Below are 27029 nucleotides of genomic sequence, written 5' to 3' on the forward strand. Positions count from 1 at the left end.
CACGTAAAACAAACTTAAAACTCGGTATTTTGAAAGGGGGAAAACTGGAAAAGAGCCGTTAAAAGGCAGTCGGAACTTTCAGGGCTTTGCCCTGATACGAGCAGTCTTGTTTTGCTATGTTTTCTTTTTTGTCTAGTTTCTACTGATTTCTTCTAACTTCTCCGCACTTTACGCCCTAATTCCCTCCTCCCATCCCATGTTAAGCCCCCCTTCAATTGGGGGGGGGGGACAAGGGGAGGGGATAAGCAAAGAACTTGACGGGGGATGAGGAGGGGGTTGGGGATGGAAGGGTGTGTATGGGGGAGGGGTTTGGAATGATGTTTGGTGGTTGGGGGCATTAGGGTGTGTTTGGGAGGTTGGAAGTTGTGTGGAGTGGGGTGTTTGGAAGTGTGTTTAGGGGTGTGAACGTTGGGGAAAGGGGTACACGTAGATGGGTACGGCGACAATTCGTAGCAGGCGAATATTGATCGCAAGCGACACTTCGTCGCTCTTTTAAAAAGCGACAATTGATCGCACGGCAATTTTATCACAATTCTTTTCACAAAAATAGTCAATTCTGGAAAAAAGAGCCGAATAGTTTTTGAAAATTGAAACTAAAAAATGGAGGAAGTGGATAAGAGCCCTTTAAACTACCCTTTAAAAAATATGCAAAAAAAAAACGGAAGAAACAAAAAAGAGGGCCCTTTTTCACGTTCCTCTTACATCTGTGTTGGGTTTTCGAAAAGTATTTTTTCGTTGTCATCATGTAATGAAATTGCATGGTGGCCAAACTAACTATTGTGAACATATTTGTTCTTCATTCTTAATTTGTAACACCACGCGTTCAGCCACAATAACACCAAATAAAATTGAAAAACATGAAAAATTTGAAATATGTGGGAAATGGAAAAGAGCCAAAAAGAGCCTAGTATCTGCAGCAATATAGAAGGGGGTAGGGCTCTTTTCCACTTTCCCCCACATTAACAATTTTTATTTTTCTTATAGTTGCTTTATATGTGATTATGGCTAAACGCATTTTTTTAAAACTAAAACTGAAATGAGGGGGGGGGGAGGAAAAGAGCCGGTAGTAGAAAAGGATATCATAACTGTGTTGTTTTGCCTCCCAGTCCTGAGCCCAGGCTCGTTTGGGTCTCTCGCTTCGTCAGCAGCTGCTCACTCGTGCGACGCCTGATTGCCGACTGCTCCGGGGTGATGAGCTCTCGCGACGAGCTCCGCTTTTTCATCATCTTCAGTTATTCTTCTTTACCTCTCGTAGAAGTCTGATTGAGCTTTTTAAGTGTTTTCAATAAAAAGTTGAAACTCAAATCTATCACAGTCAATTACTTGTTTTTCTCATTTTTCGTTACAATGTCATTTTTTGACAACCGAAAAAGTTCAAGCTGGTTTAAAGAAACAGACTTTCACTTTTTGAACTTCTTTTAATTTCACCTTCCAATTTATTTTTAGTAATTCAAATATAAGCTCGTGCAATTTTAAACTTTTAAAAAACCAACATCTTTGTTTTTGTTATCAAAAGTCAACAGGTCCAAAAATTAGTCATTGCATAGATTGTACACTCCTTGTCAAAGCTCAAACGAAGCATGCATATTGTAATATCAATCAGCAGCAAAAAGTACACTGTGAAAATTACAATATGCTAATTTAAATTCACAAACATCGGTCAAAACAGCATTCATTGCTGTAGCTTACAAGCACAATAGTCTGCCAGAAAACAAGTCAAAAACCGAAAGCCGAACACAATTAGAGATTCAAAATGGCACATATTAAAGTTTTCGCCCGACCTCGTTCGGATATTCAGCCGAGTGAATTTTTCATAGTAGGTGAGAAAACCCTAACTGCCCAGTTTAACGAGCTCTCGGTTACCGGCGCAACACACCACCCGATTACATACGACTTCAAGTTTTCACACGTTTTCGACCGAAGTGCAGGCCAAGAAGATGTTTTCAGGAAAGTTTCAGTCGACAGTGGGTTGCTTCAGCAGTTTATTTTGGGTTTCAACGCAACTATTTTTGCTTACGGCCAAACTGCTTCGGGAAAATCCTACACGGTTGAAGGCAGAAAAAGCGACTTGAATCATCTGGGAATAACACAACGATCAATTTCTTACATTTACGAAAGTCTTCAACAACGAAAAGATGAGCATGTTGAAATTCAGCTATCTTACATTGAAATTTACCAAGAAGCGGCTTACGACTTGTTAAACCCAGTTGTGGGCAAAAACGGACACTCTACTTTTCCAAGAATCGCTGTTCGCGAGGGAGGCGGAGGTGTTTCCTTCTTTCAAAACTTAAGCTGCATTGCCGCGCCGACGGAGAAAATAGCCCAACAGTTGTTTGCGCGCGCAGTAGCTAACCGACAAGTTGCAGAGACATCGGCTAATTTGATATCTTCACGTTCACATGGTATTTTCTCGTTATATTTGACCACACAGAAAGTTGCATCCGAAACAAAAACTTTTTCGAAACTTCACATTGTAGATTTGGCAGGATCGGAAAGAGTGTCTAAAACTAAAGCTAGTGGTAAAGTTCTAAGAGAAGCTCAGTCTATAAATTTATCATTGCATTATCTCGAACAGGTTATCTTGGCGCTTCAATTAGAACAGAGACTTTGTGGCACTGATAAAGCTCACGTTCGGAAACTACATATACCTTATCGGAACTCGCAATTAACCATGATTCTTCGGGACAGTTTGGGAGGTAATTGCGTGACAGCTATGATAGCAAATTTACACTTGGATACGAGTAATTTGGGTGAATCAATTTCGACATGTAGGTTTGCCCAGAGGGTCGCATTGGTTGCCAATTTTGCAAAGAGGAATGACCAAGTTGACCAGAAGGTGTTAGTTAAGAGGTAAGAAACAGAAACAGTAAAATGAGGTATGCATTACATCCCTCTCGGGTTACATAGCCAGGGAAAAATCTTGGGTATGCTGCCAGGAAATTACAGAGTCCAGGGTAACCCTAGACTTCCTGGCAGGGGCCATCCAGAAACCCTGCCACGAAGTCTAAGATGAAAACTCATGGAAAAACAGGCCTGGACTCCTTTCCACTTCCCTCAGATTTGAATTTCAGTTTTGAAAAACGTATTTTCCGTAGTCATAATGCAATGAAATTTTGCATAGTGACAAAACTAATTATTGTGAGCATATTTATTTTCCATACCCTACATCGTAACATCACACATTTAGCCTTAATAGCACGTAATACAACTAAGACATTACGAGGCCAAACTGTGCATTCTGTGCATTGTAAACTGTGGAAATACCGTTTCGATAGTTTTAATTAATCCAGTGAGATAAGTAACCGTGTGTTAGTAAGTTAGTCGGAGACAATAAATTGGCGGTCAACCGAAGGTGACAGACAACTCCGAAGGTTAAATACTAGTTAGCGCCAGACAGATAAATTAATTAAATAGCACAACTAGAAATGGAACTGGAATCGAAACATGAACTAATTTAGATACTATGACCTTTCCCTCCTTGTAAAAATTGATGACTTTAAGTAACGTATCCAATGCAATGCTGTTATCAATAAATCAATAAGGTTAATAACGAGTTTGAACTAGAGTTTTGTTAATCAACTACGACAACATTTTAAAACATAAACTTTTGAGTTTTTGCCGCTGCACGGCATGCCCTCTCCCTGGACCTCCTCATGTTCTACAATTTTGTAAGTTTGTTTTTGTAAGTTTTTTACTCACGTTTTTTTACTCTTTTTCTTCATTTTGCTCCTGACTTATCCGCCTTTTGGATGGTATCAATCATAACTGCCCCAATCTTAGTTACTGCTGTTCGTTTTGTGCCCGACCGTCTTGAACTGGTTTCGTCAAATGAACTCGCCGAATCTTGGCTTGAATAAGAAACAATTCGTTGTTTTCGACCACGCTTTTTTCCCCGGTTGCTGGAATTTGTTCTGCTTCGCGTTCCACCTCCTGTGGTATATTTCCTTCGGTATCTTCCTTCCTTCGGTTAGCTTCGATCTCTTTTTCGCGTGCCATCGTATACTCTGTTGCCGTCTCATAGTTGCTTGGTCGAATCGTGATGGTTTCGGTTTGTACTTGGTCCTGTCCCCCAATAGACGTTCCTTGTCTCTCCCCTTCAATATCTGCCCCCCCCCCCCCACCAGTTGTCGGTTCAAGTTCTCGACAAGTTCTCTCGTAATGTCCCGTCTTCCGGCAGAAATTACACTTCGCATTTTTGGCTGGACATTTCGTAAGGTGTTCCGGAGTAAACTTGGGTTGGTCACAATGATAACATCTTCTAGAAACTCCTCCTCTCATCTCTGTTCGTCCTCTGAACGATCCAAGGCTGCGCTGTCTATTATTTCGGTATCCTCCTCGGATTGTTCCCACCGGTTCCGTTTTGATCTGAAACGCTCCATTTCCACCGGTGGTGCCACTAGTTGTTGCTCCCCCGGTTGCCGATCCGTATGATTTAACATACTTGTATCCACGTTCGTATGAAATTGCACTACGGTACACCTCCTCAGGTGTCTTAGTCGAACGGCATAGCTCATTTTGGGCCTCTCTATTGTTCATGTTCTTAATGAACACATCCCGCAGAATTCTGGTCTTCAACGTTCCAAAATTACATCGGGCGGCCAGCCCGCTTAACACTGAGTGGAACTGCTCCAAGGATTCTTCTATTTGTCGTTTCCGTGCCAATAATTGGAATGATTCATAAGTTTCTTTACGTTCCTTCTTAAATTCCGTTTCGATAGTATCTAATAACCTTGAGTACCTTGTTGTAGATAAATCTAGATGTGGCCTCCTCTTAGGTAGCTCATCCTGTTTTTTCTCCCCCAGACACAAATACAAGTTCGAGATAAGCGTTTGCTCCGACGCCAGGCGATTTTTTCCGTCTACCTCCTCCGGTAGTGCCGTAACCTGCGCTGCGGTTAACGTACTGGCATAATAGAAGTTCTTCGGATTTAGGCTATGTTTGGCCATCATTCCCCATTGAAAACGATTAAACCAAAACTCCCATAGCATTGGTGGCTCTGCGAACGTCGAGGGCCAAAACGATGTAATCCCCAGTGGGTTTTTCCACCCCACTTTGGCCTGTTGGCTGCGCCATGTGGAAATACGGTTTCGATAGTTTTAATTAATCCAGTGAGATAAGTAACCGTGTGTTGGAAAGTTAGTCGGAGACAATAAATTGGCGGTCAACCGAAGGTGACAGACATCTCCGAAGGTTAAATACTAGTTAGCGCCAGACAGATAAATTAATTAAATAGCACAACTAGAATTGGAACTGGAATCGAATTTAGATACTATGACGAAACGGTTTCCGCAACAAGCCAAAATCAACATCGCTACTTTTCTTTGATCTTCTTTGCTGTTTTGGATTCCATAAACAAATACTTAAAACACTATACCGCTCAAAATCGCTCCAAAATGGGCAAAATTACGAGATCCGCAACTGTATTTGCGGAATCCAGAACAGTTTGTGGAATCCACAAACAGATAACAAGACATGTTTATAGTTACATTAAGCTGTTGCGGAATCCGCAACTAGAAGCGGAATCCGCAAATTGTAAGTGGAATCCGCAAATTGTAAGTCGAATCCGCAAATTGTAAAAAGAATCCGCATTTTGTTTCGGATTCCACTTATACTTGCGGGTTCCACTTACATTTTGCGGAATTCACTTACAGTTGCTGACTATAGAACAACAAGCTATATTTGCTTGTTGTGGAATCCGCAACAAAACAAATGTGTCGACAAAATTTACGTTACAGCTATTTGTACTTGGAATCCACGAAACTTTTGTAAATGGAATCCACTTATTTTTTGGAACATGTTTAAAGATTTGTCTCTGGAATTCAAGAACATACAGGCACAAAATTGTGTGCCTATGCAGTGCACAGTTTGGCCTCGTAAAGGAAAACCGAAAATTTGAAATAGGTGGGCGAAAAGAGCTCAGACCTGGAGAAATCTTAGTTACCCTTCCAAGGCTCTTTTTCGTCCTCCCCAACTGCAACTAGTTCGCATTATCCGATTGTTATGAAAATTGAAATACGAACTGGTTAGGCCATTGCAAACATTTTTGGTCTTCATACTTAAGGTTATAAAACCAAGCGTTACACCATCAAAATTGATGCTCGTGCGAGGTGTGTGTGCGGAAGGGGGTGGTAACAATTTTTGGCTCTTTTTCATTTTCCTCTCATCTCACACGAGCATCAATTATATGGTGTAACGAGTTGTTTTACAAGGTTAAATATGAAGACTTAATATGTTTGTCTTGGCTTTTTTTAGTCCCTTTGCCAATTTTCATAATAATCGAATAATTTGAACAAGTTTTTCATTTGTAAAATTTTGCAGGTGGGGGGGGGGGAGAGAAAAAAGAGCCCAATTTGTTGTTAATTTGGCTTTTTTCCAGTTTCCCCCCTTTCAAGTCCATTTTTGAAAAGTCTACTTAACGTTTTCACAATGCAATGAAATTTGGCGTGGTGAACAAATCTACAATTCTGAAAAGATTTGTTCTTTATAATTTACAGCGTAACATCACGCATCTAGCCGTAATAACACGTAAAACAAACATAAAACTCGGTAGTTTGAAAGGGGGGGTGATGAACTGGAAAAAAGCCTTAGTTTTTTTGTCGCCACAAAGTTGCTTCTAGGTTGAAACTATAGAACAATAAATTATTTTGTTGTATGAAGTTGTCCAGTTTCAATTTTTCACACAATTGAACAAAAAACAAAATGAACGTTTTGTGCTGGAGCCATAATTAGTTTTATTTTCGTTGTTCCGACTATTGAAAATGGGGACGAATTTCGTATTCGACTGTGTTTTTCTTCCTACACAATTTTCAACCACATTGAATATTTTTCAAAAAAAATTCCGAGTGTCGAGAAAATCCGATTAGAAAATTTTAATTTTTCGTCTAATTTCGATCGAATAACTAAAGATAACTTGTTAAATTGTTCAAAAAATAGAAAAAATAATTGAACTTTTTTCAAGTTATCTTTAGTTATTCGATCGAAATTAGACGAAAAATTAAAATTTTCTAACCGGATTTTCTCGACACTCGGATTTTTTTTTGAAAATTTTTCAATGTGGTTGAAAATTGTGTAGGAAGAAAAACACAGTCGAATACGAAATTCGTTCCCATTTTCAATAGTCGGAACAACGAAACTAAAACTAATTATGGCTCCAGCTCAAAACGTTCATTTTTTTTGTTCAATTGTGTGAAAAATTGAAACTGGACATTTTCATACAACAAAGTAATTCATTGTTCTATTGTTTCAACCTAGAAGCAAAAAAAAAACGAAAAAAGTTCAATTATTTTTTTATTTTTTGAACAATTTAACGTCTTTTTTTCATTTTTTGTTTGTTATCTTTTTCTTGAAGACAACTTTTATCGATTATGACTAATTTACTAAATTTTTACGCGTGTGCATAGTATTAGTATCACAACGCGTTTAAAAAACTACATTAATTTGAAGAAGGTAATATTTTGTTTGGGGCGGAGGGGGAGGAGGAGTAGAAATGAAGATCAATTGCTTTTACCAGAAATCATAACTTTTTCATATAATTTTTGCTATTTTTTACACAAAATAACCAAAAAAAAACAGTTTTCTGCGCGAGCCATAAAACTCGGTAGTTTGAAAGGGGGGGTGATGAACTGGAAAAAAGCCTTAGTTTTTTTGTCGCCACAAAGTTGCTTCTAGGTTGAAACTATAGAACAATAAATTATTTTGTTGTATGAAGTTGTCCAGTTTCAATTTTTCACACAATTGAACAAAAAACAAAATGAACGTTTTGTGCTGGAGCCATAATTAGTTTTATTTTCGTTGTTCCGACTATTGAAAATGGGGACGAATTTCGTATTCGACTGTGTTTTTCTTCCTACACAATTTTCAACCACATTGAATATTTTTCAAAAAAAATTCCGAGTGTCGAGAAAATCCGATTAGAAAATTTTAATTTTTCGTCTAATTTCGATCGAATAACTAAAGATAACTTGTTAAATTGTTCAAAAAATAGAAAAAATAATTGAACTTTTTTCAAGTTATCTTTAGTTATTCGATCGAAATTAGACGAAAAATTAAAATTTTCTAACCGGATTTTCTCGACACTGGGATTTTTTTTTGAAAATTTTTCAATGTGGTTGAAAATTGTGTAGGAAGAAAAACACAGTCGAATACGAAATTCGTTCCCATTTTCAATAGTCGGAACAACGAAACTAAAACTAATTATGGCTCCAGCTCAAAACGTTCATTTTTTTTGTTCAATTGTGTGAAAAATTGAAACTGGACATTTTATTTTTCACGCGCAAAATTATGTTCCACAAATAATCAGTGGATTGGGCATAATGATATATCATTTAAAAATTTTTTGTCGTCGTGATTCCAACGACGTCACAAAATTTCAAAAAAAAACCAGTTTCGAAAAGAACGGTCTGAAATTTGTGGTTTTTCGGCTAATTTATACCACATACAGTGAAAATAACTTGGTAAATTGTTCATTAAGACTAGAAAAGCCTACATTTTTCAACGGAAACCAGTTTCGAAATAAATTTGGCCTTTCTCTGGCAAGAAAAAGTTTTTGAACGGTTTTTTTTACAAAATTGTCCAAAAAAACCAAAAACTTTTTAAAATTTTTGTGGATTTTTTTTCTTCATTTTTTGTTTGTTATTCAATTTTTTGAAGACAACTGTTGTCGACTATGGCTAGTTTACGAACGTTTTACGCATGTGCATAATGTTAACATCACACCACATACAAAAAACGATACTAATTTGAAGAACTTTTGTTTTTTTTGGAGGGAGATGGTTAGGGGGAAAAACGAGGAAAAAGCCTAATACCATCATTAAGTTTGCACTTTTTTTGAAGTTTTGTTATTTTGTTTTCGTCGCGGTTTCTTTTGGTTATTGTTTTTCTGTTTTATTATTTTTGAGTATAACGTAAGCCAGATTCAATTTTTCACACAAAAAAAAACTAAAAAATCAAAATTACACTTTTCTGCGGCAGCCGTAATTAGTTTTTGTTTTTGTTGTTCCGACCGTTTTTTTTTACTTTCCAAGCAAATTTAGGTCAGCCAAATAATCAAAGTTCTGAGCATAATGATATACCATAATAACATCTTTTTATCCATGATACGAACGACATTGAAAAATTCCGCATAAAAAATCCCAGTGTCAAAGACCGATTGAAATTTTTTGTTTTTCGGCTAATTAAGGCCAAATAAAGTAAGGATAACTCGGTAAATGGGCATTTAGGCTAATTTCAATGAAAACTAGTTCTTAAAGCTAAATTTGGCACCTCTCTGGCAAGAAAAATTTTTTCAAAAAAATTTTCCAAAAAAATATATAAAATTATTGAAATTATTTTTTTTTTGCAATTTTTCCATTTTTTGTTTTTTATTTTTGCTTTATTATTTTTGCTTTATTATTTTTGCTTTATTAACCGACTATTTTTGCTTTATTATGGTAAAAATTGCCTAAATATGACAGCAAATCATATCAAAAATTCTGATTTACAGAAAAAGTTAAATTTTTTGTTCATAAATCTGTGCGAAATTTATATTGAATAGTGAATCTTCTACTGCAATTTTTCTTGCGATTTGTTTGTCGAATGACTTGTGGGTGCGTTTTTATATGAGTCTTAATTTTTGGTTCTTCTTTGTTTCGCGCAGGCTTAAACACTATTTTCGAATTTATAAATCGACCAAAAAAATCAAGAAGTCTGCGCCTGAACTCTTAGACTGACAAATCCAGGAAGTCAAGGGCAATCCCTGCAAGTCTTTGACATGGTTTTTGACATAGTCAAGCCTGGCTCCAACCCGGGCTGGCTATTAGGATTTTAGAAAAATATTATGTTAGCCAGACCAGCGTGAAACTCGAGTTTACTGGGCTCTTACAAGGTTAGGGATACGTAGACCAGATAGGAAGACAAAATATGTTGGTCATTTCCTAATTAGAGCTCTTTTTCATCCAACCCCTTCCCGCACCTCACACGAGCATCAGTTTTTTAGTGTAACGAGTGGTTTTACAAGGTTAACTATGAAGACCAAAAATGTTTTTTATGGGCTTTTTTCCACTCCTTTCCCCACGTTTAAATTTTTTTTTTCCATTTTCTTAGTTATTATGGCTAAATGTGCGTGTTATTATGGCTAAATGCGTGATTTTACGATGTAAAGGCTCTTTTCCAGTTTCCCACCCCCCTTGTAAAATCACAAAATAAAGCAGTTCAAAAACTGTTCACACGGCACTTCGTATGTAAGAGCTGTTGTCATAATTTGTTCATATAGTCGCGCTGACACGCTGTTCGCGCTGGTCGGAGGAAAAGTTGAAATAAGATACTTTGAGACCCAAGGAATGGTAATCTGGCTTGGTCGGATTACAGGCTTACTAAATATACATACTAACTAACTACATAAAGAACAGGGTTGTAATCTAACGATCGAAACCCTACTTTTAAAAAATATCTCGACTAAGTTAGGTATCGATTTGACCATGTGGCCCTTTCGCATCTGGCCCATATACTCTACTTTAGCTACCAAACTACTGCACAGGGGCGGATTTAGGGGGGGGGGGTTAGTAAAAAATTTCCAAAACAAGCCTAAAAACGCCTAGAAATTTTGGCCAAAATAAGGACTTTTTAGTGCTTTGCAAAGCTCGGAAAACCAATTTGGGGTCAACCTAAAATCCTAGATCCCCCCCCCCTCGAAAAAATCCTAGATCCGCCCCTGCTACTGACTGACATATTATCAAACACGTGGACTCTCCTTATCCCAACTCCCCCATCTGCGAACTTTGAAAAGTAATTTCCACTCTTTTTTTCCATGTACCTGCAATTTTTATGTAATTTTTCTGTTCACATAGTGCGATTGTTACAAAATTTGGCATGCTATAAGAAACATATTTGTTCTTCATGTATAACCTTGTCAAACCCCTCACTAAACTACAAAAACGATGCTTATGTAAAATGGGGGGATGAGTTGCCTAAATTATACAGATTTTCAAATTGCAGACACACTTTTTAAGTAACCTTGAAAACCTATGGTACAATTGAAAACACAACCATGCAATTGATGTATAAGCCTGATTTGTGTTTAATTATTTAGACTGAGGTCGAGAATAAGTGAGTTGGAGGCAGAGATTCAGTCTTTGGAGGGCAAGAACCCTCCTCTGACGGAAGAGGACAAAGATATGTGTTGGAGAGTGAGTCACGAGTTCATAGAGGGCAGGCTGGACAACTTGTTCCCAGATCACCTGAAGACTTGGAATGAACTTCAGGAGAGCATGTTGTATAGTAAGTCAAATCTGCAAACATTCGGTAGACAAAACGCCAAATGAATGTGAAATGATTTCAAAAGGTTAAATTTTGAGTAACCGTTTGCAGTTTGTGGCAATAACTAAAAACCTAAATATTGACGAAGCTTTTCGCAAAACTTCTTCTGAGAAAACTTCGAATCAACAAAAAAATATTAATCAAATTGTTATAGTTTGAATTTTGATTATGAACTGTTGATGCAGTCTACAAAGAAATGCCATATGCTTTTCGAAATGAAATCATTTACATATCGTACATTTTTGAATCTGCGTATTTCAAATTATTCAAAAAATTTCGGTTTGACATTTAGTCCGACAGATGCACAACGATCAAATAGACTATCTCACTTCTGAAGTCAGCAACTGCGACAAGTGCAACAACAGACAACTAAAGTCCATGTGCACTAGTTTCTCGGTCATGGAAAGCTCCAGAACCTCCCGGCCGACTTCAGCTCGGCCGACTTCAGCTCGGCCGCCGACTACACGACGCAGCTCAACACGACAGTCGGCCATTTCATTCCGAGAACACAGTCACAGAACGTCGCATAGAAAATCTTCAATCAAGATGAACAAATCATTTGAGAATTCGTTCATGATGCAAAATTCTGAGAAGTCGTTTTCGATTCAGGAAGTAGATAAAGATGCTGAGGAAGATGATGATGGCGAAGTTCATGGTGACTCGAAAATTGACAGTTTCAAAGATTTGGAGACAATTTATACTCGAAATGGAAAGCGGAACGGTTATTTATCGCCATACGACAAGAAAACGATTCGCGAAATACAAAAGGTATTTAATATCGAAACTCTTTTCCAGTTTGCCACCGCCCTCGTAAAATTAAATAAAAAGCTGTTCAAAAATTGTTCACACGGCATTTTGCATGTATAAAATGCTGTAAAAATTTAACCACCTATTCACCCTGACACGTTTTAATGAAGTTTTGATAAAATGTTACTTTGTTGTAGCTAATTCTAGGTTAAAACTATTAAAAAGAATAAGAATTAAGATGAATTAGTCGATAAGTTAAAACATTAAAGCAATGAGAGATCATTCTCTCCGCCGGAGAGAATGGCTCATGAAGGTCATATATGAGTGACCGGTTAATTAACTAAGTATGTTTTGCAATAATTGCAAAACCTGATGTAAGATCACAACAAGTTTATAATAATAAAAGTCATTTTTTCTAGACTTTGAAGTAATGAAATTCAGAAAAACCAAAGGAGGAAACTGGAAAAGAGTCCAAAACTATCTTTAAAATGTTTTATTCTTGAATGTAATTGAAAGGAATTTTTGCTGAAATGAATTTTGTTTTACATAAGCCAAGGTGAGCAAATAAAACCAATTTACACATTGTTATATAATAGCAAATTGTGAACACTTGACAGAGATTTTTATATTGGGAAATTGGAAAATAAACTTAACAGAGATTTTTATATTGGGAAATTGGAAAATAACAAAATAAAATTTCTTAAGCTCATTTGGTGATTGCATTATTAGCAGTAAATTGGTTAACTTAGGTGTCCAAAGCAGTAAATTGGTTAACTTAGGTGTCCAAAGCAGTTGAGAAAGGTCAGAAGGAGGCGGGGAGTAAGAAGGAGCAGGTGAAGAGTAAGGAGGCGGCTCTGAAGGCGCAGCAGCTGCAGTTGGCACTCTACACTCTGAGACACAAGGCACAGATCACAGCCGAGCAGATGGCAGACCAACACGCATTCGTACTTCAGATGAAACACAACAGGTTAGCTATGTTCTGAACAGGTTGACTCATTATAATTAGAAGTTTCGACTTTTTTTTAGTTTGAACAATTATAAATGAAAAAGTAGCTTTAAAACAACTTCTGATGCTGCAATCTGTATTCATCTAATTGTGGTCATTCAACTTATAACCTTCATCGATCATTTAAACTTTTCTAAGTTTCCTGGATTTTTTCAAAAATAAGGTTCCATTAGAAACAGGGACCCATCTCTGGACGAGGAGGACATCGAACAAGAAAAACTTGCCGAGTTTCAACTGAAGAAGCGTCTCTACAAATTAGAACAGAAGATTCAAGTAGTAGAACAAAACATGGACGTCATTCATCAACACCAACAGTCATCTCAACGCAGTTCACTCCAGGACAAAACAGAGTCGCGTTCAAATAGTCGACACAACTTATCAGAAGACAAACCGGTCGAGGTCATCGGGTCGAATGGCAGTAGTAAAGGTCGAAAAAAGGTTACTGAAGGTCAAAGTGATAGACCGAACTCTGGTTTGTCGAGTGATAATCCAATTTCGCCAAGTACAGTTCAACCGATTTCTTCGATAGGAAATATTCGCATTGCAAGTAATACAGTTTTACAGCATCTTAAAATAGAGAACGAGAGTTTACAAAATAGTTCGAAAAAGTTGTCAAATCAGCAGCTTCAGCAAAAAGATCAAGAACTGTGGATTAAAGAAGAGCAAACCAGAATAAAGCTAGAACAGCTTAAGCGAGAACTTAAGAAACAAGAAGAAAGTGAAAACTTTCTTCATAGAATTCAAAGCAGAAAACCCGTTCAGTCCCGCAGAACTTCAGAATTGCAATCAAACGATGTGATCAAAGTAGAAAATTTGGACGACACTTATGAAAATGTTCTAGAAGATTCTGGAACTTTGAAGAGAAGCGACTATGATGTAGCGCCTGTAAATGGTAGAGGAGATTCAGATATTAATGCAATGAATGTATCATCTAGTTCAGACTCAGATGTGCTGGATGTTTTACACAAACCAAAACAACAACCACCCGAGGAGGTAGGTCAAAGAACTATATTCTAATCACACAAAATGCATTCAAGTTCAAATCAACTGGAAACTAAAAAACATTTGCTCCGCACCATGCTCAGAAATAAATAAAGCGGTGAGTATCCAAACTCTAAAAGTATCATCCAACCTTCATCGGTTTTGTTAAAAATATCCCAGTCCCTATAGAAAAACTTAATCAGCTTTTTTAGAATACTACGTAATAGACAACGAAGAAAAAGTCAGATCTTTTTTAACTTGTTTTAAAGCGCTCACAAGTTTTAACCCCCCCCCCCCCCCCCGGAGTTTAAAAAAATTGAAAATCGTAGTAAATTTTAAAGGTTCTTTCCGACCTTTGTTTTTGTCTTCGAGATTCTTGGAATTTTCTTAACGATCTTTACCGATAATCAAGATTCTTGTCACGATCTTGCCAAGTTTTCAAAGGTTTTTCTTCACGATTTGTCAAAGATTCTTCAAAATGCTAGGCTTGGGTATCCAGAAAGGGTTGATTTAAATTTACTGGACAAAACTAACAAACTTGAAAGCTGCAAACGCGTTTCCTTCAGTTGTCTTTAGACAAAAAATGATAATATCAAAATGTGCTTAGATACTTTTAATAATTCAATCAGAAAAATGAAAAGATTCGAGTGCACTATAGTTTTTAAATTTTCATTCAACTTCAATTAACTGTACTAAAAAGTAAAATTTTTCAACAAATTTTACCGAGAACTGATTAATATTAAAAACTCTAACGGAAGAACTCACAAAATTGAATTACTGTGATCTTAATTGTGACAACTAATTTGTTTTTATATGGCAACTAGCAAGCCAATGAGCACTTGCGATACAAATCAGGGGAGGATTTAGAGGGGGGGGGGGGGGGGAGAGGAGGGCGGACGGCCTTCTACCCAGGGATTCGACCCCCTGCCGAACTAAAGGGTCCCCTGTTTGCACTTTTTTGAGAAACTAATCTTAAGGGGGCAGCGCGCCAAAAAAAAACGCAATTTTTTAGTAAACATTTTCGAAAAAATGCCTAAAAACGGCCGGTTTTTCAAAATTTTGGCGCAGAAATTTTTGCCAAAACAGGCACTTTTTGGTGCTTGGAAGAGCTCGGAAAATCAGTTTGGACGACCTAAAAAAAGGTCGACAAAATTTTTTGAATTTTTTTCTTGAATTTTAGTTCGGACTAACCTGCAATTTCTATGGCTTCAAAGTAGATATGTGTAGACTCAGTGGCGGATTTAGGGGAGGGGGGAGGCCCTGCCGACTTAAATGGTCCCCCTTTGTACTACATTGAGATATCCATTTTTGGCTGACTAACCCTAAAATTTTTCTAAAAGCGCCTTGGGCGCCAACTTATACTAATATTGATCAGGCCAAAAAACGCCTTCACTTATTAACTTATTGCATAAAAAACGGAATATATGAAATTCAAAATGAATATATTTTTAAAAAATGCGGTATATTATAGTAAATTGAAGCATTCTTCAAGCTCACATTTGAGAACTTATTTTCAATAAGAGACTAAAAACTTAACTAATTCAATAAGAGACTAAAAGCTTATGATAATCGTAAGTGATTTTACATTGGCTATACTTTTACATTGCAAGATAATGAGAGCTTAAGAAGTGAAATGCCTTTCACGTACACGTAAATAAGACTGTGGTGCTTGCAACGAAACGAACTACGTGGAAAAGACAAAAAGTGCACATTAAACAATTTCAAACAGCAAAGATGCTTATCATACAATTCCATACATTGAATTTATAGAAAAAACTGCTCCCTTGTCATATAGAAATTTTATATAAGAAAACTGTACGACAAGCATTTTTCTACATGGCTAGATGGAAAACTTTTGTTGCAAGATCATTACGAGGCCAAACTGTGCACTGGATAGGAGCACAATTTTGTGTCTGTACGTTCCTGGATTCCAGAGACAAGTCTTAAAATATGTTCCAAAATGTAAGTGGATTCCACAAACAAAATTTCAGTGGAATCCATATACATATACGTGTAACGTAAATTTTGTCGGCACATTTGTTTTGTTGCGGATTCCGCAACAAGCAAATATAGCTAGTTAATCGGGATTACGCATCTGTAAGTGGATTCCGCAAAATGTATGCGGAATCCGCAAATGTAAGTGGATTCCGCAAATTGTAAGTGGATTCCGAAATTTGTTCAATACTGAACTTGCATATGAACAATTAAAAGCTGAAATGGAATTCTTATCTCTAGCAATGCGGAATTTAAAAGCAAAGACTTAACCATTTTCAGTGGAATCCACGAACAAATTTTAAAACATTGAATACCTAAATCGGTGAATGTCATCTTTTTGGAAAGTATTTTGGAAACACAACAGCGAACAATTTCATTATTTGGAGTCATTGAGTTGAGAGTGTATGGAACACACAGCATATCGACAAATACTGATTTTGGAAGCATAACGCCAAATAAATGCAGTAATTGTAGTCATTGGGTTGAGAGTGTATGGAAACACAACACACAGCATATCGCCAAATGAGGTCAGTATTTGGGATTCCATCGATCCCAAATACTGGTCAGTACTTGGGATTGATGAAATCCCAAAAACTGGAATAATGTGGAATAAATATAGAATATATCCATTATTTGGAGTCATTAAGTTGAGAGTGATTAGAAACTCAACGCATAGCGAATCGTCAAGTTAGTTCAGTATTTGGGATTCCATCGATCTCAAATACTGGTCAGTACTTGGGATTGATGGAATCCCAAAAACTGGAAAAATGTGGAATAAATATGGAATATATCCATTATTTGGAGTCATTATGTTGAGAGTGATTAGAAACCCAACGCATAGCAAATGGTCGAATTAGTTCAGTATTTGGGATTTCATCGATCCCAAATACTGGTCTGTAATTGGGATTCAATTAATCCCAAACACTGGTCTATTCTAGTAAATTTCTACTCTAGTGAATTTCAATTCTAGTGAAATCAAATCATGTATTTAAAAGATATAATTTTAATGGCTACTACACATACATATTTGTAAAGGGAATCCGCAAACAAAATGCGGATTCCACTTACAATTTGCGGATTCCTTTTACAATTTGCGGATTTCACTTACAGTGGCGCATTCCGCAACAGCTCAATTTAACGATACAATTGTTTTACCATTTGTTTGTGCATTCCACAAACTGTTCTGGATTCCGCAAATACAGTTGCGGATTCCGCAAATTCGCCTATTTTTCGAGCGATTTTGAGCGGTATAATGATTTAGGTATTTGTTTGTGGAATCCAAAACAGCATAGAAGATCAAAGAAAAATGGCAGTGTTGCGCATTCCGCAACAAATCTGATTTTGGCCTGTTGCGGATTCCGCTTACAATGCAGAGAAGGCACAGTTTGGCCTCGTAATGATCAATTCTAAGAATTTATTTTTGTTTTGTTCCAAAATCGATTCTATGCTCAAACCAACAATTTCCGAGAAAAAAAATGCCGGCAAAAATTGCAAGCTTTTTTTAAATCTAAAACGTGGTCCAGGCTGAGTCTTTCTTATATAATTGATCAAAAGTGACTATGAAATTGCTTGGGTATTCAAAAAAACAATTTCGGCCATTTTGTACAAAACGTAGTCCAGGCTGAATTTTGCACATATGAATGAAAACGACTATGAAATAAAAATAAATAATTGCCACAAATAAAAACAAAAATAATGTAGACTTCCTGTTTGTTCCGACAATTTGAAAAATGTGAAGGAATTTTGTAATCGTGTTTTTAAGATAATTTTTTGCTGTCCACTTAAAATCAGGTACCAAAGGTAATTATCGGAATTTGAAAAAATGCTATCCAATGTAGAGAAAAACCAGTTTCTATTTTTTTCTGGTCTAATTTCAAGCTCATACGGTGAGCGTGCAAGATAACAATAGCCAATTTAAGCCACAAAAATTTAACTTTACTTCATTAAAATTCGTTTTTGGAGTTTTTGAAGAATTTTAAAAAATGTTTTTTGAATTTTATAAACATTTTGTTTTGTTTTTCTTTAAATTTTTCTTCAAAAACTGTTTTCCGATTCATTTGACTGTTTTATATGACTGTCAAATCAGCCTAAGTTTTGTTTTGTTCGGTTTTATTTTGTTTTATCACACCACGCAGATAAAACGACACAAATTTGCAAAAAAAAAACTTTTTTTTTGTATTTTTTAAGGTTATTGTCGGAATATTCTGTGCTACTTGCACAGTAACCGGCTTTCCTTGCTTTATTTTTATTTTAAGTACCTGAAACCGCGAAGCATCTGATCACCTTAAGCCTCAAAAATTCTGATTTTTACGAGGTCGGATCAACGCGGCCTTCAAATCTGCTGAGGCTTTTTTATTTTTGGCTTTCTTTATCGAACTATTGGAGAGGAAGTTTGTCTTCAGTTCCGTTTTATTTATTAAAAAGTTTTCATAGTTTTTTTTCACTCAACAATTTTCCACAAACAATCATCGAAACAGAACGAGCGATATATCATATTAAAAAATCTACAGTCCAGATTCGAAAAGTTTTTAAACTTTCGAACAATTGATCTATGTCGAGAAAACGCACGCGGTCTCATGTTTTTTCTTTTTCGTCAAATATTGAACAAGTAAAGCAAGCGAGTATACAGCGAAAAGCGCATAATAAGGTATAAATGAGTTTTTACCTTAAATATGTAGTTTCAGCGTTTCGTCTAGCATTTTTCCAGCTTAAAACTGAAAAAATTACATAAAAAACTCTTGAAAATGAAATTTGAAAATAGGGGAACGTTGGGGACTTTTTTCCGTTTTTATGAACTGCAACAATAACTTTAGAGTATTGAAGCCAGTAAATGTTTTTGCAGGCTATGTTTTGCCTCTCCGATCTACACATGCACAAAAACCACAAAAATTTTCTTACAAATAGCTGATTTCTGTGCAAGAAACAGACACTGAGCTGCTATGACTTTTTTTGCGATTGAAAACTTTTAAAGTTTTCTGGTAGTTTTTCAGACGATGAGGCATTGCTTTAAAGGATATCATCCTAGTCTATCATCCTATCCTTAGAGCGCAAAATGGATTGCATGAGATCAGGGGCGGATTTAGGGGGGGGGTGGGGGGCGGACGTTTTCTTCCATCAAGGATTCGACCCCCTGCCGACCCAAAGGTTCCCACCTTTAAACTATTTTGATATATCCATTTTTGGCTGATGGACCCTGAAATTTTACAAAGGTGCGTTAGGCGCCATTATATACTAACTTTAAGGGGGAGCGCGCGCCGAAAAACGTGAATATTTTGGTAAAAATTTATCAAAAAGTGCCTAAAAACAACTTTTGGCTTGTTTTTTCAAAAATTTGCCTGAGGCGCAGAAATTTTAGACAAAAAAGGGACTTTTTTGTGGTTTGGGCGAGCTCGGAAAACCAATTTGGTCGACTTTGAAAAAAAGCCCCACAAAATATGGAACATTTTTTGAAAATCTGCCCCCCTCCTCGAGAAAATCCTAGATCCGCCCTTGTATCAGATCAATTTTTTGGCAATGAGAGAAAAAATATTTTGAAAGCTTTAGCTTGATACCGCATTCGCTGAACTACAATATAGATTAGAAGAACTTGATATTGCACTGAAAATCACCTCAGAAAGGTCACATTTACTTTCGAGCGGGCTCGCAAAAACAATTAAGGTAAATTAAATATTGCAAAATCTAGACCACAATTAGCCAAATTCTTTTGAACAAAGAAAAAATGACGAGAACGACTCAGTTAACCAAAACTTGTAAAGGGGCAGAAAAAATTTAGAAATCATTTCCTTGCCCCAATTACAATTAAGCCTCTACTGTCGTCCTTAACGAAGCTGAGAGAAAGGGATCTATTTTGTCAAAATTTTCTGCGCCGCGAAAGTTGACCAAAATGGGTGTCCCAACATAGTGGTCAGGTGATTGAATCACCCCATCTTAATATACTTCTACCAGAATACTTATTTTTTCGAATTTAAATGGGAAACTTAATGGGTGTCCCAACATAGTGGTCAGGTGATTGAATCACCCCATCTTAATATACTTCTACCAGAATACTTATTTTTTTGAATTTACATGGGAAACTTAATGGGTGTCCCAACATAGTGGTCAGGTGATTGAATCACCCCATCTTAATATACTTCTATCAGAATACTTATTTTTTCGAATTTACATGGGAAACTTAATGGGTGTCCCAACATAGTGGTCAGGTGATTGAATCACCCCATCTTAATATACTTCTACCAGAATACTTATTTTTTCGAATTTACATGGGAAACTTAATGGGTGTCCCAACATAGTGGTCAGGTGATTGAATCACCCCATCTTAATATACTTCTACCAGAGTACTTATTTTTTCGAATTTACATGGGAAACTTAATGGCTGTCCCAACATAGTGGTCAGGTGATTGAATCACCCCATCTTAATATACTTCTACCAGAATACTTATTTTTTCTAATTTACATGGGAAACTTAATGGGTGTCCCAACATAGTGGTCAGGTGATTGAATCACCCCATCTTAATATACTTCTACCAGAATATTTATTTTTTCGAATTTACATGGGAAACTTAATGGGTGTCCCAACATAGTGGTCAGGTGATTGAATCACCCCATCTTAATATACTTCTACCAGAATACTTATTTTTTCGAATTTACATGGGAAACTTAATGGGTGTCCCAACATAGTGGTCAGGTGATTGAATCACCCCATCTTAATATACTTCTACCAGAATACTTATTTTTTCGAATTTATATGGGAAACTTAATGGGTGTCCCAACATAGTGGTCAGGTGATTGAATCACCCCATCTTAATATACTTCTACCAGAATACTTATTTTTTCGAATTTACATGGGAAACTTAATGGGTGTCCCAACATAGTGGTCAGGTGATTGAATCACCCCATCTTAATATACTTCTACCAGAATACTTATTTTTTCGAATTTAAATGGGAAACTTTCTTTCAAAGTTTTGTTCTCAGCAACGTAATGGGATCGTTCAAAAACAACAAAAAATGAAGCAACAAAACAAAATTTGATGAATCATTTATGTTGTTTTGATTTATTTTTCACATTACGAATTGTTTTGTTGCGTTTAGCCTATTGGAGTTCAAGCAATGACTGAAAATGACCGCCAGGAAAAATCAAACTACCTCGAAAGCCAGCAGGAAATAATCATGAACAGATTAAGAGCCCTCCAGAAAAGTACAACCCTCTCACAGCACACAACAGTCAACAATGACAGCCTAGCCGAAATTTCATCTCTCTCGGCAGCCATACGACTTCGGCCGAGTCCCGACATCGGAAAATATTCCACGACTTCGTTCGTGTCAGAAAACGGAGACGAACCTCAACGCATGAGTAGCCCAGCGACACATCATTTGGGCACATTTACCAATGGCAGCTTAGAAGGGTTTAAAGCGGAAACAAGGTGATGATAAAACATTAAATTGTTCTTTTTGTTGTTTTTTTTGCCTTCTGTAAAACCAAAGCTTTAAAATATAAGTTTGTAAGAAATAAAACTATTTATTTGAATTTGAGAAAGTTCATGCCCTGTTGTTTTACACTCGATTGTCAAAGCATAAGGAACTAGGGAATAGATGATGATTTTTTTTCATATCATGACTTTTTCTCATGAATTAAAATGAGATATACGCGCTTTAAAAAGATTTTTAATTGGACAAAAAGCCGTCTTGTCAAAACTCAGCAGGAAAACAAGGCATGCTTTTTCAGATCTCTAATTTGTCGTGCCATCTTCTTCAAAGAATAAAAAATCGAAAATACTGAGATGTATTTTTGTAGAGGACTTTTCTGAAGTAATCTTTGAGACAAATGCCAAAATTTTTTGTTTGTCCAGATACAAGCTAACGTTAAATTTTGGCAGAGATGAAAAATTTCCATAACTTTTCGCCGCTTTAATTTTTATTAAATTTGGTTAACAAGACGATTTTTTTTATTTTTGATTCAACTATTTGATTTTTACCTGCCAAAAAAATTGCTAATTTGAAGAATAATTTTTTAACCAATAAATCATAACAGTATTGCCGGCTCCAGAAATTGTTATCATAACTATATCTTTTAGAAGCATAGCACATCAAATTTTAGCTAGAGTTTCTTGAGTACCTGAACTCAGAAATCACATAAATGACCCATTCGTACGTACAATTAAACGCTTCAGCGCAAAATTAATAGTTATTGACAATGGGGAGCGGGGCCTCCAGACCTCCGCAGCCACAAGCGTCTAACAAAAACGCAAACAGAAGAGGCTCAGCTGTTAAACGCGGAGGCCAAACCAAGAAAACAACAACAACCACAACAACCAGAGTGATTACCAAGACAAGCACAACAGGTGTGAAAACGAACAATAGGGTTGTTCAAAGTACAAAAAAACAGACTGTAGAGTTTTCGTCGATTGATGACAAGAGCCCAGTTCAGAAACCACCAGGCTACGAGGAGGCGAAACTAAAAAAAGAGATTGACAGAAAAAAACGAAGGTACGTGATTGTATCGAATCAATAATTGCCAATTACTTATGGATGTTTAGCAAACTTTCATCACCGTAATTTTATGCGGCTAAAAAAAATTTTTCGGAATAATTTTTAGACATTAAAAGTTTTTATTGTTAAAACAAACAAGATTTTAAGCAATTAGAAGAGAAAAATTTGGTTAAAAAACGGATATTGAAACCACAATTGTAAACATTATAATGTTCTTTTTTCAAGCTACTACCCACCGATAAACGTGATACGCAAGCGAGGTCGGGCCCGACATGTTGCGGCTGTCTACAGAATGCAACAGCGACAAGCTGAGAAACTCGGGGATAGGCCGACGGACAAAGAGGGCATGATTGAGGAGGACAACTATTCCTTGGACCAGACACCGGGTAGATTATATATTTCTTAAGGCTTGAATATATATTTTTAGTGCTCGTTGCTTGAAGGTGGGCAACATTACCCAGCCCAGAAAAATCATTACAAAAAAACTGTATGTAGATTTGAAACAGGGGCGCATCAGCGGTTATCCGTGAAAAGCTGAATAGCTCGTATGTTGGCCATTTTCCGTGTGGATAAACCGTCTTAACAATAATCAATACGAAGGGGTTGACACGTTAATTGGATTTCACAACTGCCTTCTGTTTTAAAAAAAATTGTTTTCAGACTTATGATCATTATGATCACAGAACGCCATTAGACAATATGGTCCGTTTTCAGACGTCTCTGAACGGAAAAAATTATCCAACTTGTATAAGACATTTTTGAAGAGATTATATCTTGAAAAAAATTTTCGTAAAAAATGGAGAAAAACAACAATTTAAACATATTTTAATGTCAGAATGCTCTGGTTTCTGGTTTAAAAAAATGTACCGTCACTTTGAAGAAAGTACACCCTCAAACCACGCGCATCATCGCGAAAATCATTTTGAAAAAAATCAAAAATTGCATTCAGCAACATATTTCGAAGTTCTAAATATTGTTTTTGACTTTTTCTTTATTTCTAGTTTTTTAGCAGAATTCAAGATGCTTTTAAGTGATATAAAAGGACCATTCTTGCGAAAATTGATGGCTAGAAAAAAAAGATCTGTGGAGTGAAGGGAGATTCATTGTTGAAGATGCATTTCTTCACTAAATATGAATGGTAAAAGTATTCAGCCCAATTTTTCAGGACACCGAACAAAATTTTTTGAAGCATCTTCGATGAAAACGAAAAAAAAAATCAGTGCAAATGCGTTCAAAAAATTGCAAGGATATGAATAAAAAATATTCAAGAGAACCAAAAATGAAAGAAAAGGATTAAGCTATTTGACATTGTAATCAAATGTGAACAAATTTTACAAAACAAATCTCGAAAGTTTCTAGAGCTAAACTAACTGTTCCACAAGAAAACACCAAAAATGGTTCTGAAACATAGAAAATTCAACAAATTACAAACGGCAGTTGCAGCCAAAACATGTTGAAAGAACTGATTAGTCCAGAAAATAATGAAAACACTAATGACTGCAATGCATAACAAAGCAGTGTTTTTGGTTAAACAAGTTCTTTACAGGAAAAAAAATATCGTAACCGAGAGGATAACACTTGCTGAATACAAATGAAAAAACAATGATAGTCGGTTGGTGTGCAAAAAGCCCAGAGTAAAATGAATACTTAAATTTGACAAAAACAAAAAAAAACAGAACTTTTTGTTTATTTTTTAATGAGCGATATGAGACTCAATGAAATATTGACCATAAAACCAGTGAAAAACACTGTAAATACTGAGCGTAATGTAAAAACTGACCAAAACTGCATTAGTCTGAAAAACAAGAAACATGATACCACACTTATGATCTCCAAAATATTGCACATAAGGTTTGAAAGTTGTATTATAAATCAACATTTGGAAATTAAAGTTTTTGGTTGGCAAACATAAATGTATAAGATTATTGCAAAAAAATGAGAACATATCCTTCTTATATTTTATTGCCTTATATAATTTGCTCAAAAATGGACCCTCTAGTTTTGGCGTAGCTCTTGATTCATTTAATGAGCCAAAATTAAACCGATTTTGTGATGAAATGTTGGGTCCGAATGTCGCAGGATAACCAGCGACATATTTTTCTGGTCTAATTCTAGGCAAGTTTTGCTCTATCCCTTTTTGCTTAGTGACAACAAAAAATGAGATAATCGTGTTTAAATTTCCATTTTCTTCTTTTGTCTGGATAATTTAAATCAGCACTCTCAATTTTGTTTCCTTTTTTTGCGTCTGAGTTTGTTTCTAATACATGTCAAAAGTGCATCCGGTTACAATCACGCCTGAGTTTTCCAAACAACATTCACTTGTATGTTCCGACTTTCGAAGAAAACGGAATATTTATGCACGGTATGGTTTTTTTCATTCAGTCAATTTTCACCGATCGAAGAATATTTTTCAACAAAATTTTTTTACCCCATTGAAGATATTGACTTCCTGAACAGCTGTCATAATAAAACTTTGAGCTATAAAGTCTTTACAGAATATGTTGTTCTGATGCGGGATGTAATGCGTAAATTTCAAAAATTGGTTTTAACTATAATTGTTATTAGTCGCTTATTCACGGATTGCCTACTTTCCGTTCTTAAAAATGGATTCAATATCAGACAAAAAAAGATTCCAAAAAAATTTCAAGTCATTTCAAAGAGCATAAATTTGTAAACTTACGAAGCAGTGGGACATTTTCACCTCGCCTCAAGTTTGCTTCAAATATATTATGAAACGCGCAAATAGCTTTACAGGGAAATCAGCAAAGCCAAATTGTTTGAGAAAAGCCCGGTTCACCAGCATGCCCATTTTTATTTTAAAAAATGACTTTATCAACATAAAATAAAAAATATTTATTTATATAGATGAGAGCGTACCAATTTGTACTGCGAAGAAGTCAAAAATCTGTTAATGCACTTGAATGATTACTGTTGAAATTTGCAGGGTAGTTTTTGAGAGCAATCAAAAAGTTTCCAAAAAAAGAAAAAAGTTGAAAATTTTGATATTTCTGAATAGCCATATATTTTTTCGAAAAACCAATAGCCTAAATATTTTATTTCTATAAACGTTTAATATCAGGTTCGTCAGGGTAGTTTTCAATAAAAATAATAGATTTCGAAAAAACGACCAAAAAAATTACTTTCACGAAAACTATAATTTATTTTTTTTTCACAAAAGTTGGGGTGTAGCTGCTTACTACACTGTGATGTTCTTACAACCTGTTTTTCCGATTGATTCTTTAAACCCAGATTTGGGAATGTACTTTTCGAGCAAAGACGAAAAGTTTCTCAAAAACGGTCGAAATGTCAAACTTTACTGGTATGACAAACGGTATAAGTAGAAGATGCAGCCGTTCATGCACGGAAACTTTTTTCGGTTGAACTTTTAATCACAGATACGAGATGATAGTTTTTGAAAAAAAAAGTTTGGAAAACTTCAATCAAAAATTGAACTAACTGTCAAAAGAATGCTTTTTTTTGAAGCCACAGTTTTTTCTATTACAATTAGAATGCTTCAATCAAAAATTGAACTAACTGTCAAAAGAATGCCTTTTTTTGAAGCCACAGTTTTTTCTATTACAATTAGAATGCAGCGATTCATGCAGACGAAAACCCCATTATCTATTTTTTGTTTCATTGGAAAATTATTCTCAGATATGGCGCGGTAGTCTCTGATAAAATTTCAGGAATATGAGTCAAACATTAACGCCGTTGAAATTTTCGAAAGCCGTTGAGGTGCAGTAAGGTAGAGAGAAATTAAGTGAATGTGCAGACATTAAATGTACCAGGCGATGTTTTTGTTCGTGTCAAATTTATTAAATCGGTGAAGTAGTTGTTGCCGAAAAAAAATTAAACTTTTATTGAAAAAAATCCAAAGCGTCTCAAATAATAATCATTATATTAAAAAAAATCCCATACATTTTCCAAATACCTGATTTTGTCAAATATATTTTTTTGCCCCCGAAACTACGCAATATAATTTGATTAATTCGATAAAACATTAGCCAAAACCGTTTAATAAAAAAAAAATTTAATAAAATTATTGAAAATCAAACTTGGTAAAATGACATATTAGAACTTTCAAAAAACACTATAAAATTTTAAAATAAGATCAAAACAATCAATGTTTTACAAAGTAAGCCGATAAAAACAGTACCAGATAATATAAATGCTATTAAAGAAACCGGAGAAAGAATCGACCAAAACTATTCCAAAAACCAAGAATCCAAAAAAATCAACATTTTTCAAGACTACACTTATTTACTGCCTGATTGAAAGTAATTTTGAAGTTTTGATTGAACTTTCAAGAAAAAAGAGCATGCTTCAAAATTTACCATTTCTACAAAACTGATCATTCTGTGATTAAAATTATTTACGGAAAAAAGTCTAGTACCCCATTGCAATACCCTTGGTTAACGCAAGTTAAAAAATTGAGCTTAACAGTTCCGAAATTTTAAATTCCTACGTCCCATAGAACGACACACAGACTAACGAAAACCAATTTGCGCTTTTTAAGAAACA

The 27029-nt window shown here is 35.7% G+C and overlaps 2 protein-coding genes across 2 annotated transcripts in view; both read left to right on the forward strand.

Annotated features, from left to right (window-relative positions):
• LOC134840285 (T-complex protein 1 subunit gamma-like) overlaps positions 1-27029 on the forward strand; it is a 301273-nt gene that overhangs the window by 120024 nt on the left and 154220 nt on the right. The gene's annotated exons all lie outside the window — the stretch shown is intronic.
• Positions 1564-21538, forward strand: LOC134840195 (kinesin-like protein KIF9). Its single transcript, XM_063855912.1, has 6 exons — positions 1564-2850; positions 11067-11254; positions 11586-12061; positions 12820-13007; positions 13220-14039; positions 21111-21538. The coding sequence occupies exons 1-6, from the start codon at positions 1754-1756 to the stop codon at positions 21444-21446; spliced, it is 3105 nt and encodes a 1034-aa protein (XP_063711982.1). The 5' UTR covers positions 1564-1753; the 3' UTR covers positions 21447-21538.

The sequence above is a fragment of the Symsagittifera roscoffensis genome, chromosome 2 (assembly GCF_963678635.1).
Source record: "Symsagittifera roscoffensis chromosome 2, txSymRosc1.1, whole genome shotgun sequence".
NCBI lineage: Eukaryota > Metazoa > Xenacoelomorpha > Acoela > Convolutidae > Symsagittifera > Symsagittifera roscoffensis.

Coding starts and splice junctions, on each gene's coding strand:
- LOC134840195 (XM_063855912.1), top strand. CDS start 1,754: ATGGCACATATTAAAGTTTTCGCCCGACCTCGTTCGGATATTCAGCCG. Junction 2,851..11,066: donor CAGAAGGTGTTAGTTAAGAG/GTAAGAAACAGA, acceptor TTAATTATTTAG/ACTGAGGTCGAGAATAAGTG. Junction 12,062..12,819: donor CGATTCGCGAAATACAAAAG/GTATTTAATATC, acceptor TGGTTAACTTAG/GTGTCCAAAGCAGTTGAGAA.